The following is a 13,604-nucleotide window of genomic DNA, read 5'->3' on the forward strand; positions in this document are numbered from 1 at the left end:
GAAACAATAATAAGCAAATTAATATAAACCTTGCAGCCTGCACTATTGTCAGAAGCATGCTGTTATAGAAAATTAATCAACACCGGGCCAACAGTTATCCCAAATTGGCCTTGGTCGCTTCTTTTTCATTTTCATAAGAATAAAAATAAATAATAGTTTAAAACAACCGACAAATGCAGGGGCTGGAACACAATTTTTTCACACATATATTATTTTTCATCAACACCAAATATACACAACACATTGTCCATTATTGTAGCATCTGTAACGTTCCTCAATGTGGTACTACTGATACAGAGAAGGTAAAGACACCAGCGTCCTCACGCAACAAAATATCTATTAATGACTCTGAAATAGAACAAACACAAAGCACTAACCGACAATGGAATGACGATTGCATTAAAACACAGAATTGCTTCTTTTATATATAGATACAGATCTGATGCATTCACTTATAAATACAGAGATGAGTTTTAAAAAAAAAATCCTGTAAACATGATGGGGACAGCAGTCACACACACCGGAGTGAGCAGCAAAGTGAAGAGGATCTCGGAATGGGAATGAACATGTGAGAGAGAGAGTGAGAGAGAGAGAGAGAGAGAGAGGTGGAAGGATAAATATACAACTCAACGAAACAACATCTCACACTTCTTTACTAGGACTGAGCCACAAAGCTGTGGGATGTGATGGCGTGCAGTGCTGCATTATTTTTGCGGATTATTTGAAATCGAGCAGGTTGCAATCGATTTTGTAGTAGACGTAGGGGTAATACTCCTGCTGGCTCAGATTCAGCCCGGGAATGTCCATAGCAGATTGCTAGAGAAAGCAAAGAACATGAAAATCAGAAATTCTAAATAAACAAATAAATCATATGATTACTGGTTTCTGCCTATCCAAATGAATTCAAAAGCCCAGGAATTAGTTTAATTTCTTCATTTTTCAAAAATTAATACAGGTTAGTCATTTGTATTTTGTTTGCTAACTCTATACCAGTTAGGATTTTTTTTTTAGTCAGACATTTTAACAAGGTGTGCATTTAAACAATGGAGACTTTGTGTTAGTCCTCTTAAGCAATGTTTCACCACTTTATGTTACGCAAAAGTGCAAAAGAAAATGATAAAACATTATAATTGTAATCTACCAGTAAATAGTGTTGAAATAGTACTTATAATTTAAGGTCAGTAAAACCACTGTTGTTGTTTCTCAACAATTTATACAGCTTACAATAAAGGTCTCGTTGATTCAATCATTTTAAAGTCAGGGTGTACAAACTTTTGCACAAACTCAACTATGTCATTCAAGGCAATATCACTAAACTTGCTTGCTAAATCTGTCCTTATTCTGTTACGCTAATCATGAAAGATGGTTCTCTTTGTTTCGTTGGGGAAAACTGGTCCCACTCCACACCCATTCAGAGTGAAAAGGACTAAGAAACCCTTAAGCTGGGGCCACTGTGTGTGTGTGTATGTGTGTGTGTGTGTGTACAATGCTGAATGCTGGTCATAGCTGACACTTACATCGATAATCGCAGCAGCACTGCTGTCCAGATGCTTATAGAGCTCATACAGCACTTCTCTCAGTTTCTTCATGTTCTTCTTATTGGGCTGCAGCAGCATGGCCTGGAAGTTCACAGGTAAGCCGTACCTGCACAGGTTAAGACGAGCACCGTTAACACAGAGCGCGCACACAACATTTTTTCCTATTACTGCAAATGTATGCATGGATAATTTCCGAAGTTTGTCCTTTAAGTTGAAGTGAAGTGGACTTAAGATCCATCACGACCCAGACCAGCATAGAGAAGATTACTGAAGAGGAACGAATGAATGAGTCATTAAAAAAAGAAATATTTCATCATCCAAATCACTTCTATCATTCTATCAAGTGTCTCCTACCAGAGTGTGAGGTTTGAAAGGAGTGCCTTATACAGTGTCAGAAATCACATGACCAAGTTAGTATCTCTGTTTGAGATCTCATTGGACTTAACTCTATCCTGTTTGAGAAGAGTGTGTGATTATGTAAAATAGGTGCCTTTAAACGTAGCTTTCTTGTTAGCTAGTGTAACCCCAGTACAAATCTAAACTTGTGTGAACTACAGTTATAGAATAATGCAGAAATTTCTACAATTATACCTTAACACAGACTCCACAAACACCCTCAGAGCCTTGATGTGGATCCAGGCGATGAAGGCTTCACTGAAGTTCACTTTCAGCCATCGTACCAGAGGACCCTGTAGACACCAGACACAGCATTAATAACCACATGCTAATAACCATCGCTGTTTTAGGCCAACTAATAGCTTAGAATAAAGCTTGACAATATCAAACTTGTTAATATCAAACTGACTTGTTTAGACATTATCAGACATGGCTAAATCGGTAAGTTCCGATCACTTGCTAGCGACATTAGACTCTCAGCTCCAGTGCAACACTAAAGAAGCCCATGACTTCATTAATAAACCACATTTAACGTATGGGTGACATTCTGGTACATTTCGTGTTTGGCTGAAGTATTCCTTTAACGTTTGTTTGCACTTAAGGTTTTAACTTTATGCCTAAATAATATCCGGTGAACAAGTCAGTAGCTCAGGGGCGTGAGACAAGCAGATTTCATGTCTGGGTTAACTGCTCATTGGACAAGAGGAAAAAAATGCTACTCCTTTTTTGACTTTTGTGAAATACAACTTTTCCTTTACTGTGTATGCTTTAACATAATCTACTCTGTGCACACATCGGCCGAGTTATTTAGAAAAAAAAAATATTCCAGCACAAAGCTCTCTCGTAAGTTTCCTGCCACTAGCGATTAAACATATTGAGTGAAAACTGGAGGTCAACCGATTGATCGGTTTTACCAATCAATCGTCAACGATAACTGATTGCTGGAGCGAATAAAAAATCCACACCGGGTCGCATCTGTTGTGGAACGGCCGAGAAGGGCCCGCTGTCATTATACAGTACGAGAGCGGCCTCTAGAGGCGACATAAAAACCATCAAATTTTGTTGTGTTATTTGAAGTGTTTTTGATTCATTCTGGATGTTTCTACTTTTATTTGTTATTTGGAGTGTTACTTTTTGGTTCAGTTTGGATGCATATCTTTTATCTACTTTATCAATATTTATTAATAGTTAATATATATTAATATGTATATATTTCATTTTAAGAAGTACAGTACATTTTCATTGTACAGTCAGTACTGTTTATTTTCCTAATAAAGTTGAGCAATACTTTATGTTTTCATTCGGTATCTATTTTAAAAACTAATCGGTTGATTAATCGGTTACCGGCAGGTTCCGCCCTACTTAGTTATCTGTATCGGTTCAAATCCACTATCGTTCGACGTCTTGTGAAAACACTGATACTTTTGCCAAGGACTTGCTGACTTTCTGTTGAGGGAGCAAAGAAGAGAATAATCATCATCAAATCCTTTGTTTACTAACTATATATTATAATAAGCTAGCTAACACTGATTCTGGTGCATTAGAGATGTATTATATCTTATTACAAAGCACTTGTTAGGAAAAGCCGAGACTGATCCATACAAACTGCTTCTTCTTATCGGTGGAGAGCCTCGTCATTTCCTCTTTATCCGCCTTCATTTCTTCCTCGTTGTACTGGAAATCTCGTACTACGAACCTGTAAACAGTAAACACATCTTACTGGAAGGTTATGAATATGCAAAATTACCAAATATCTACTAACAATACAATAATCATCACTTTGGCACCTTTCTCACAATTATTATTAACCTTAGATCATTTAAGATTGTGCGCCATACACGTCCCTGTTACTATAGAAACGATAAAGTATTAGCACATCTATATCAACTGAATTACAGCCACAATTAGAACTACAATCAGAGTGGTGCTGTTATGGAACGATAATCAACACCTTCTGACCAATCATATTTAAGTAGTAAGTATGAAAGCTCCACCGTACTTGTTCTCTCTGGCTTTGTGCCTGAAGTCGTCGATGGCTTTGCGGAACAGCGTGACACTGAACAGCCCGCTGTCGTGATCCTCAAACAGCAAACTGTAGAGAAACAAAGCTCAGAGTTAGTCCAGCAGATCCTGACTCATCAGTGTCAGTCAACCATTATACTGGCCTGATGTTTGCATGCGTCCATTCTATCTTTTACTGTAAACTCCAGAATTATTGGCGCCCTTTAAGAGAGTGGGAGAAGTTGTTTTCCACTTGAACAACCAAAGAAACATCTAGCATGCTAACTCCCTAAGAATGTTTCTTCCGAAAGCATATATGGCAAAAATTATTGGCACCCTAAAAGAATATTTAGGATAAATAAACGCCTCTGGGTCTCTTCAGCATTCTTTTCACTTCCACCTTCATTGTCCAAGTTTAATCAATTTTCCCCCCAACGTCAAGATTATAAATCAATCTGGACCGTAAGCCTCACCAAATTCTATCTGCTTCAAGAAAAAAAAAAAAAACAACAACAGAAAAACTAGGATGCTTTGTTGACAAGTTGTACTAATCTATCAGGCATTTTTATACACACGGATTACCTTGATAATCAACAGAATCCATCCTAATGTTCTGCTGTCAGCATTTTTGCATGAATTAACATGGCTCGTGGTTTAGAAAGAAGCAGAGCTTACTTTGTGGACCGCGGCACCACCATTTCCGCGAGAGTCTCATACGTCTTCTGCCAGTCTGCATAATTGGTCCTGATGAGAGAGCCGTGTCGATTGTTAGTCTTTACACAGTGGGAGTTTAAATTCTGAGCGCTACCAAAAGATTCAAACAAGCTTCACTTACTTCGGTACCACCACCAACAGAGTGATGAGGTACTCGGAGTCCAGCACAAAGTCCTCTTTCTTTACAATGTCGGCCAGGCTGCGGGTCAGCAGGCTCCCTCTGAGGACATGCGTTATACATTATAAAGCAGCCTGAACATCAGAATTCATTTTGAATCATGTAGCTTAATATGCTGCAAGATTTTGTATCAAGATGTAAAACTGAGTGACTCTAAATCTACTGTACATCATTGACTGGAAAAATAAACCAATTATTTTTTAGAATTTCAATCTATTAATGCACAATCTATCAATCTATTAATTTCCAGTGTTAAATTAAAAGATGCTGTAGGGCGTAGACACTATGAAGATCAACTACTAACAAAACCTTTAAACATTACAAGTGTAAAATTCACAAAAATACACACAATGGACAAAATGATTGCATCTGTTGATTAAAATACTAATAGATTTTGACTATTTGGCTCTCTTTTCTTCAAGACCGTTTTTTTATTTATTTAAATAATTTATTTTTGCCTTATGCTTTGTCACAGGATGCACCCACTTTCATTCCATTCTTAACATCATAAAATCAAAATGTCTTCCAAGTTGATTTACTGTAAAATTAAACAATAAAAATGCTACTATTTTAAAATGTAAAAACCGTGAGGGATGCAAAATATTTTTGCACTATTTATACAGGTGCATCTAAAAAAAAATCTTTATTCTAATATTTTAAGATACTGGATTATTGATTTTCATGAGCTGTATGCCGTAACCATCAAGATTAAAACAAACAAAAAAACAAAAAAAAAAAGTCTTGAAATATTTCACTTTATGTGTAATGAATCTACAATATATGAAAGTTCAACTTTTTGAATTAAATTACAGAAAAAAATTTACTTTCCGACAAAAAATTATTCTAATTTTTTGACATGCACCTGTACATTACTTATGATTACATGTGTATAAAAGGTTTGGATTGTTATCTTTTTACAGGACACACCCACATTTAATTTCCGTCTCTTTCTATTAGTTAATAAATTGTAAAATTTGGGTACCGTTTCATTTAAAAACAGTGAGGGGTGCAAACTTTTGCACTCTATGTACACTGGTAGTGTTTTACCTTCACAATACCCCATTTTTAAAATTACGACTGTGTTAACAATGCAAATGAAGCCCTTACTTTAACTCTAGTCGTAAACCAAATGGATTTAAATAGTCAGTAACAGTTTGGTCATGCTAGCGTTCTTCACTCACGCGTTCTTCCTCTCCAGGTTCTGCAGGTTTCCCTTCAGGTTGTTGTAGGCTGAAGCTCGAGCCTTTAAATCGTTATCAATCTGCGTTACTTGCTGTTCACAGTAGAGGGAGACAAGACAAAAGCGTTATTATTCAGCACTCTACCCACATGGCTGAGGTATACAAGCACGCACTCGCACAAACCCCAAAACTGCTCCATGAGCATTAGCGTTACTTATAATACATTCATCTAGACCTGCCTTAGATATGATTTCAGATATGTTCTTCAGAGATTGCTTTATGGGGTATTTCGCCATGTCCCACTGGAACCTCGTGATGTAGGTGATCAGATCCACTAATAACAAGAATAAGAAAATTCAGAAAAGCTTTAAAAAATATATATAAAAAAATAAATAAATAAATAAATAAAAGGTTCCGTATGGAGATGAAGGAGATCTTGTCTCACCTCCGTTTGCCAGCAGGTTCTCCTGAACTTTATCACGGCTGTCCTCAAGCACGTCGGCCATGTACTGCGCCACCTTCTTCACCACACTGCAAACCGCATCAAACACACATCGCACCCTGTTACCATCCTGTACTGTCCTCAGAAAACACACTTCGGTGAGAGCTTCAAAGACAAACTGACAAATTCTGTGAAAATGGAGAAGCTTTATTTAAAACAAACAAAACAAACAAAAAAACAAGGGAGTAAGAAATCAGATCAGATCAAATCAAATCTTTTCCCCTCGGGACTGTAAGGAAATAAGGTTTATAGTCACTGTTGGATTTATAAATCAGAAACTCCGAAGCAATAAAAGCATCCTCTATTATTTGGGCAGTGGGTGTGTTGCTGCTTTAGGACCATGAAATCCATTTACACAATCGGGTCACTGCTGCGCCGAACAAACAAACCAAACAATCTGGTGCTCAGGAGGATTAAATTGAAACGATCAAGAGTTCAGATTATATCATCTTGTCCACACTTTTCTCACTGAGACCCAGAAGGAGTCACGAGCTACATACTATCTATACTAATACAAAGGAAAGAAAGAACAGACCTGCTTGGTTGCCTTTTATTTAAAAAAACAATTATTCTAGCATTTTCCTGTACAGTTTCACAAATATCACATTAACGTGTACAGAACACATTAAAACTTCTAATGAAAGTCTATGGGCAGTTTGTGAATCTTAATCAATATTTTCCCTATAACAGCATGTCACAATTTGCCGACACTAACAATTTTTACTTGCAGAAACAATGCAGATACATGGTACGTTTTTTCCCCCGTTTATAGTCATGTTTAATGTTGGGGAGCGTCCACAAAACAAGTTCAGGTAAACATTTATGTTAAAGCAGCAATAAACAGTCAAACCCTCTCTCTTAAGGTTAATAAAAGTTTTTAAAAAAACAACTGTTTGTCACTGAAATACAAACAAGCACATAATTATAAACGTCATTTGTCTTGCAGCTGATGTCATTCAAGGTTTCTACAAAGTGGTATAAATCCGTGTAGTTTTAGAAAGAGAAAAAAAAAACTGGTTAATTGTGTGGTTTGGATTCCATAAAAAATTCAGAAGAGCATAAATATCTACTATGTGATTATATGTATTTTACTGTATTGCTAATATTGGTAAGATTTCTGTCATGCCTGCCTCTTCTGAAGACTTTTTGTGTTAGAGTGTAATGGTGTCCCAAAAGCATCCATACACAGGGGGAAATTAACACTTTTTCGCAAAATATCTTCCAAAATTTTTCATACTTGGTTTATATTTTATTTTGTTTTCCAGATTTTAAGAAATGTCTTTGACAAAAGAAGAATGTACTGAAATCCGGCTGGATCGGGAAGCTGTCGCAAGGTTGCGATGGACTTGAACAGGAAACGTGGCGAGCACATCACACACGACACTGTTACCACATTTATTAACAAATTCAAAAAGACTGAAAGTGTTGCGGACCGACCGAGAAGTGGACGTCCACGAACACCCACTGACGAAGGCACAACCGATGTGGTGCTCGCACACGAAGTCCCCTTTGCATGGGGACTTTTGGGACACCCTGCAGTTTTGAATTTGCAATATACTGTAGTCATGTATTTTAAATGTTTATGGACAGCATTATGCAACTGCCTTTAGACCAGGGGTGTCCAATCTTATCCGGAAAGAGCCGGTGTGGGTGCAGGTTTTCATTCCAACCAAGCAGGAGGCACACCTGATTCCACCTGTTTAATCAGCTGATCTTGGTATTCAATAGACTCAGGTGTGGCTTCTGCTTGGATGGAATGAAAACTTGCACCCACACCGGCCCTTTCCGGATAAGATTGCCCACCCCTGCTTTAGACAGTTATGTGAATTGATTTTTTTTCCCACCAAGCTATTCCTTTAACAACTAATTGTTTATTTATTTGTTGTTCTTTCAATGTCATGTCAGCATCGATGGCTATTTTCATGGCAAGGCCAAGGCAAATAAAACAGGACATTCAATAAAAATCTTACAACATTTCCACAACATCAAACTATACAAGATCCGTCAATTTAAAGCTGCAGTATGGAACTTTTTTTGGTTAAAAATGAACAAAAATCAATTATTGAGCGAATACATAACAAGAATCGGTGTTCAAAACTGTCTCCTTACCCTACCCTGGATTCGCAACGGTCAGCTTATAATAATGATTTATAATTTGAGCTGTCGGGTCGGATTTCACGGGAAACGCCAGTTTGACGCCATTAGTCACGTCCGTAAACAGAAAGAAGGAGATCCAGCTACTACATGGTGTGTGTGGGGGCTGAGGATGGTGAAGTGTTTGTAGCTTGTTCTTACAACAATTACTTAGAATTTAAACGCATCATCTAGATGGCTGCTTTTAATCTGGATTGTTCTAAACGCAATCATCGTTGACATTTGCTGTCAAAACCAAGAAACCTCGAATTGTGAAGAGCCTGCAGTCAAAAAGGGAAAGCGACAGGGACCCGTGCTAAAACGAGAATAAATATCGGCATGGCTTTTGAGAGGCGGCGACGACTACGAGATCTGAAGGGATTGAAGACTGACGTAGAGTCTTCTTTTTTTTTTTTCTTCTGCTGAACAGGTAAGACATTTCAGTGGCTTAATAGGTAGCTCGCTAACATTAGCACACTTCTTCGCTTGATTCAGCTAGGTATCGAGTTTCCTATGTTGTTGTTTTTTTTTTTGTTTCGCTATGGTCAGTGTGGGAAATTGCACTAATTTTCTGCTAGCTATGAGAGAGAGAGCAACTCACCTCTACTCCAAGAAAACCGTATCCGCCGCCACCTCCGCTGTAAAGTATTGGCGCTAATATACGGCCAATACGAATACCTCAAACCATCAGATTCATCCACACAGAGGATCACAATCAACGTAAAAAATAATAATAACTCCGTAAGTAACGTGCAATCTTATGTTTCAAACAGAGATGGCGATAGAGAGACAAAAGGTAAGTACTGCAGCTTTAATATTTGAAAAAAAAATTCTAATACTAACATTTTGCAGGCCTTCCAGATAAGTATTTTCTGAATAGAAACCTTGTTGAATATAGTTAAGAGTCCTGTAAAATTTGCTCAAAAGTCATTCTTATCTTACAGAAATCACATGGCGGTGGATCTAAACCATTCGATAAAGTGTGCCTAATAGTTTATTTGTTAATGTGGCTAACAACTAACATGTAGAAGTTATAGTGATACCAATAATATGCTAAGAAACATGTATTGTGACAATTTATCACAATATTAACATCATATCCTCATACATGCCACAGATACGTCTGTCTGTCTCTCTCTCTCTCTCTATCATGTGCTTATACAGTACTGTGCAAAAGTCTTAGGCACCCTAATTTTTTTTTACAAATACAAATTATGTCTAAAATGTTTCTTTTATTACATCTGCATTATTGACTCAATTAAAAAAATTATTCCAAATATTACTTTTCCAACAAAAAAAAAAGAGAAAATGTTACAGGAAAAGAAAGCAAACTATTTAGCATATAACATATGAAGCATTTTTAAACAGCAAAGGGTTGTTACACTTAACATTGACTTTGTTTATATATATGTAATATTATATAATATATATAATATTGTTCCTAGGGTTAGAAAAAAAAAAACGGACTCTGTCCAGGAGACTTGTCTGTGAAGTCTGAGCTTTTAGAGCTTCCAGACACTTATAAATAGAACCTTGTAACCGCGCTTGAGGAACAAATCATGAGTTTTAAATATGACTGTGGAAAGAGGCGCTGGTGTGTCACCAAACTGCTAATGGTTAATTTTAGCCGGGGACGGCGGGCATCACACTGTTGAGTGAGATTCCTCAGCACGCTAAATAAGCAGGAAAGTCCTTTGACTCGAACCCTGAACACTGAGCCTGTCCTATCTAATCGCACCATCGCACACACAACATTTCACAGAACGCAAACTGAAATAGCCTGGGTGAGACTGGAAAAGTTTGTTCAGATCAAAGTGTGTGACCAGAGTGATGGTTTGCACTGCAATGTTTTCCTGGAGAGTGAAGAGAGAGAGAGAGGAAAAAAAAAACATACCTCTCCACAAAAGAGTCCAACTTGGCCAGCTCGTCTGAGAGTCCGACTAAAACATCTAACGTCCCGACCTACAGGAGAACGGAGAGACATGGGCTTTGATCAGAAAACAGCATGATGGAGCAAAGAAAACGCAGCCAGGCTGTGTTTGATCAGTCAGAGCTTCATGCGGCGCCGCCTCTGTTCTCGCCTCATCGGGCGCCAACAAACTTATAAAGGGGTACAAACTGATGCTATGTGGTAAAGAAGAGCACATACTTTTCATCCTAAAAAGAAGTGCAAAGTCAGCATTATGCAACAGCGATAATACGTGTTACAAACTAAAAGATGTTCAAAATGTTGAGCCTCCTGTATGTTTGGTGCTCCAGGAACATCGCACCTAAACCAAGAAAAGGGTGCCGATACTTTACTCTTTCATAAAGACACAGATGTTTCTGTTAAATTACAGCAAAGAAAACGAGAGATTGTGGCTGAATCTCTATGCACGTAAGCATTGGGTAACCCTTTATTTTACTAAAAACCAATAAAACGCATTAGTCCTTGTGAAACGCTTTAGGAGAAGCATGGACAGTTAAATTCGCTCACACGGGATTCATGCAAGAGGAACTGAAAGGATTCAGTTTCCTCAAACAGAGAAGTCCTGAATTTCCTCAGATGGGAAATACACATAATAACCAAACGGTTCCGTCTGACAAAGGCGTAAATATCGAATGAATCTAAAACACTGTGGATATAAATTGCCCGTAATACAGTTCAGTGATGCATCAAATGGTACGGGGTATGTGAAGTAAATAAATAAATAAACAAATAAATAAAATATGAAGAGAACCTTAAGGTCCGGGATGTTGAACTTGTTGTTAGTGGACAGGTTGTTGGTGCGAGTGGTGGCCACCATCAGCTTGTCCCATGTCTGCTGGCAGGTTTTCTCTCCAGGAGCCGAGATCAACCAGAACTCCGTCATGACTGAATGCTGACGCTGAAAAACAGCAAGAGCTTGCTTTCATTAAGTACACAATCCTACAGGACAAGCATGCAGTCTTGCTTTACAGAGGTTTTAGAGATCGGTATATTGATTTGTGTATTGTGTCTATACACTAAATACTGAGTTTATTAATGGATTACAGAATGTGTGCTTAGGCTTTCATTATAAGTGAGTTTGGAGTAAACAGATTTTTATTCTTCTCTCAGAACAGGGAAATGTCTGGACATTCTTAGAAGAAGAAGAAGAAGAGGAAGAGGAAGAAGAAGAAGAGGAAGAAGAATAATAAGAAGACTTTGTCAGTCACATATACATTTCATCACAGTGAAGTTCAGTGGTTGAAAACGCAGGTTCAGCCATGATACCCCTGGAGCAGATAGGGTTAAGGGTTAATGTTTTTGGCACTTGGGGTAAAAATAAATAAATAAATAAAGTCTACATTTTATTTTTGGACATAAATTTATCCACCTGTGACAAATGCGAGCAAGTTTACTAGCTAACTTAAATAATTTTACATTACTGATATTAGCAACGCCTTGAAGACGTGGGGGAGTTCCCAAGATTTGCATATTGATACATATTCATTCACGGTGAAGGTTCATTTATTTATTTTTTAAATAGAGCGAGAGAGATGTTTATAAGCTAATTTAGGAGTTTACAGAGTAGTCATAAAAATATACAGCGATTTATTATTCTATAAATATTAGTATTATTATTTTAGTGGTTTAAAATGACACTTTAAGGGGAATATTTACCGTCGCGTAGATAACTGCTGCAGTAAATATGGCTGAATGCCAAATACCCCCCTCCCCCCTACATAGCTGCACTACATAGGGTATAAAGTAACATAACAGTAATGGTTTTTACGCTGAGATGTGTAGTGCACTAAGTAGTACAGGACGGTATTTCGGATCGAGCTGATTAAAAGCGCGTGATTTGTGCTACAAAAACAAACACAAAAGCAATATTTAATATTTATATTTAAAATAATGATATTAATTTATTTATTCTAATAAATCAATATTTAAAATCGTTATGTCAGCAACTTGTCGAACTTGCTAATATTATTTTGTAATCCTTGCTTTGAACACACATATCGTATTGTGACTCCTCGCTGTTTTTGCGTTGTAATGTACTGTATTGTATTGTATTGTATGCACTGTAATAATATAATATAACGTGTGCTTTTATGCAACTCATGATGTTTATTCATATACGTATATAATAACTCGTATACATTTAGCTAACGCTAGCTCGCCTGGAAAGGTTATAAAGCTAACATGGCTAAAAGCTAGCTGCCATTCTATTTCACCGCAACATGTTAAATGAATTGAATCACAGAAAAAGCGGCTTACCTGGACTAGGCGAGGATACACGTGATAGAAAAGGCAGATAAAATACTAATTGGTGTCTATAATCGTGTTATTATTTAAAGCGGTAAATTGTACGAATGGTTATTCATAATGTCATAACAGTGGTGTTTCCCAGAGCGCATCACAGTCAGCTGATCCGCCAGAGGAGGAGAATGAGTGAAACCGCTGCGTCACAGCGCCACCTGATGCAGCGGAGGTGCTACTGCACTCAAATATTTCATCTATTTTATTTAATACTCAGTCACGATTGAGTTTGGAGGTTGTCGTAAAGCTGTAAACAAGTATTTTTTTAAAGGTAAGTTTTAAATTAAATTAAACAATCTTTTCTATTATTAGGCATGGCAGCTTAGTGGTTAGCATGTTTGCCCCACACCACCGGGGTTGGGGGTTCGAATCCCGTCTCTGCCCTGTGTGTGTGGAGCTTACATGTTCTCCCCGTGCCTTGGGGGTTTCCTACGGGTACTCTGGTTTCCTCCCCCAGTCCAAACACATGCGTAGCAGACCGATTGGCATTTCCAAATTGACCGTAGTGTTTGAATGGGAGTGTGTGCGATTGTGCCTCACGATGAGTTGGAACCCTGTCTAGGGTGTTTCCCCCGCCTGGTGCTCTGAGTTCCCTGGGATAGCCTGCAGGCTTCCCGTGACCCTGTGTAGGATAAGTGGTATGGAAAGTGGATGGATGGAATATGTTCTGTTGATGAACATTATTATGTGGGTA

General features: G+C 37.8%; 1 protein-coding gene across 1 annotated transcript; it reads right to left on the reverse strand.

Annotated features, from left to right (window-relative positions):
- Window positions 1-192: 192 nt before the first annotated feature.
- On the reverse strand, window positions 193-13,026 carry atp6v1c1a (ATPase H+ transporting V1 subunit C1a). The gene is made up of 13 exons (XM_053611493.1): window positions 12,869-13,026; window positions 11,364-11,510; window positions 10,538-10,605; window positions 6,454-6,539; window positions 6,248-6,342; window positions 6,009-6,100; window positions 4,771-4,869; window positions 4,611-4,679; window positions 3,934-4,026; window positions 3,537-3,630; window positions 2,130-2,227; window positions 1,518-1,644; window positions 193-816 (listed from the first exon to the last, which is right to left on the reverse strand). The coding sequence occupies exons 2-13, from the start codon at window positions 11,493-11,495 to the stop codon at window positions 718-720; spliced, it is 1,152 nt and encodes a 383-aa protein (XP_053467468.1). The 5' UTR covers window positions 11,496-11,510; window positions 12,869-13,026; the 3' UTR covers window positions 193-717.
- Between the last annotated feature and the right edge of the window lie 578 nt (window positions 13,027-13,604).

Source organism: Ictalurus furcatus, chromosome 23 (assembly GCF_023375685.1).
Source record: "Ictalurus furcatus strain D&B chromosome 23, Billie_1.0, whole genome shotgun sequence".
In the NCBI taxonomy this organism is placed as follows: domain Eukaryota; kingdom Metazoa; phylum Chordata; class Actinopteri; order Siluriformes; family Ictaluridae; genus Ictalurus; species Ictalurus furcatus.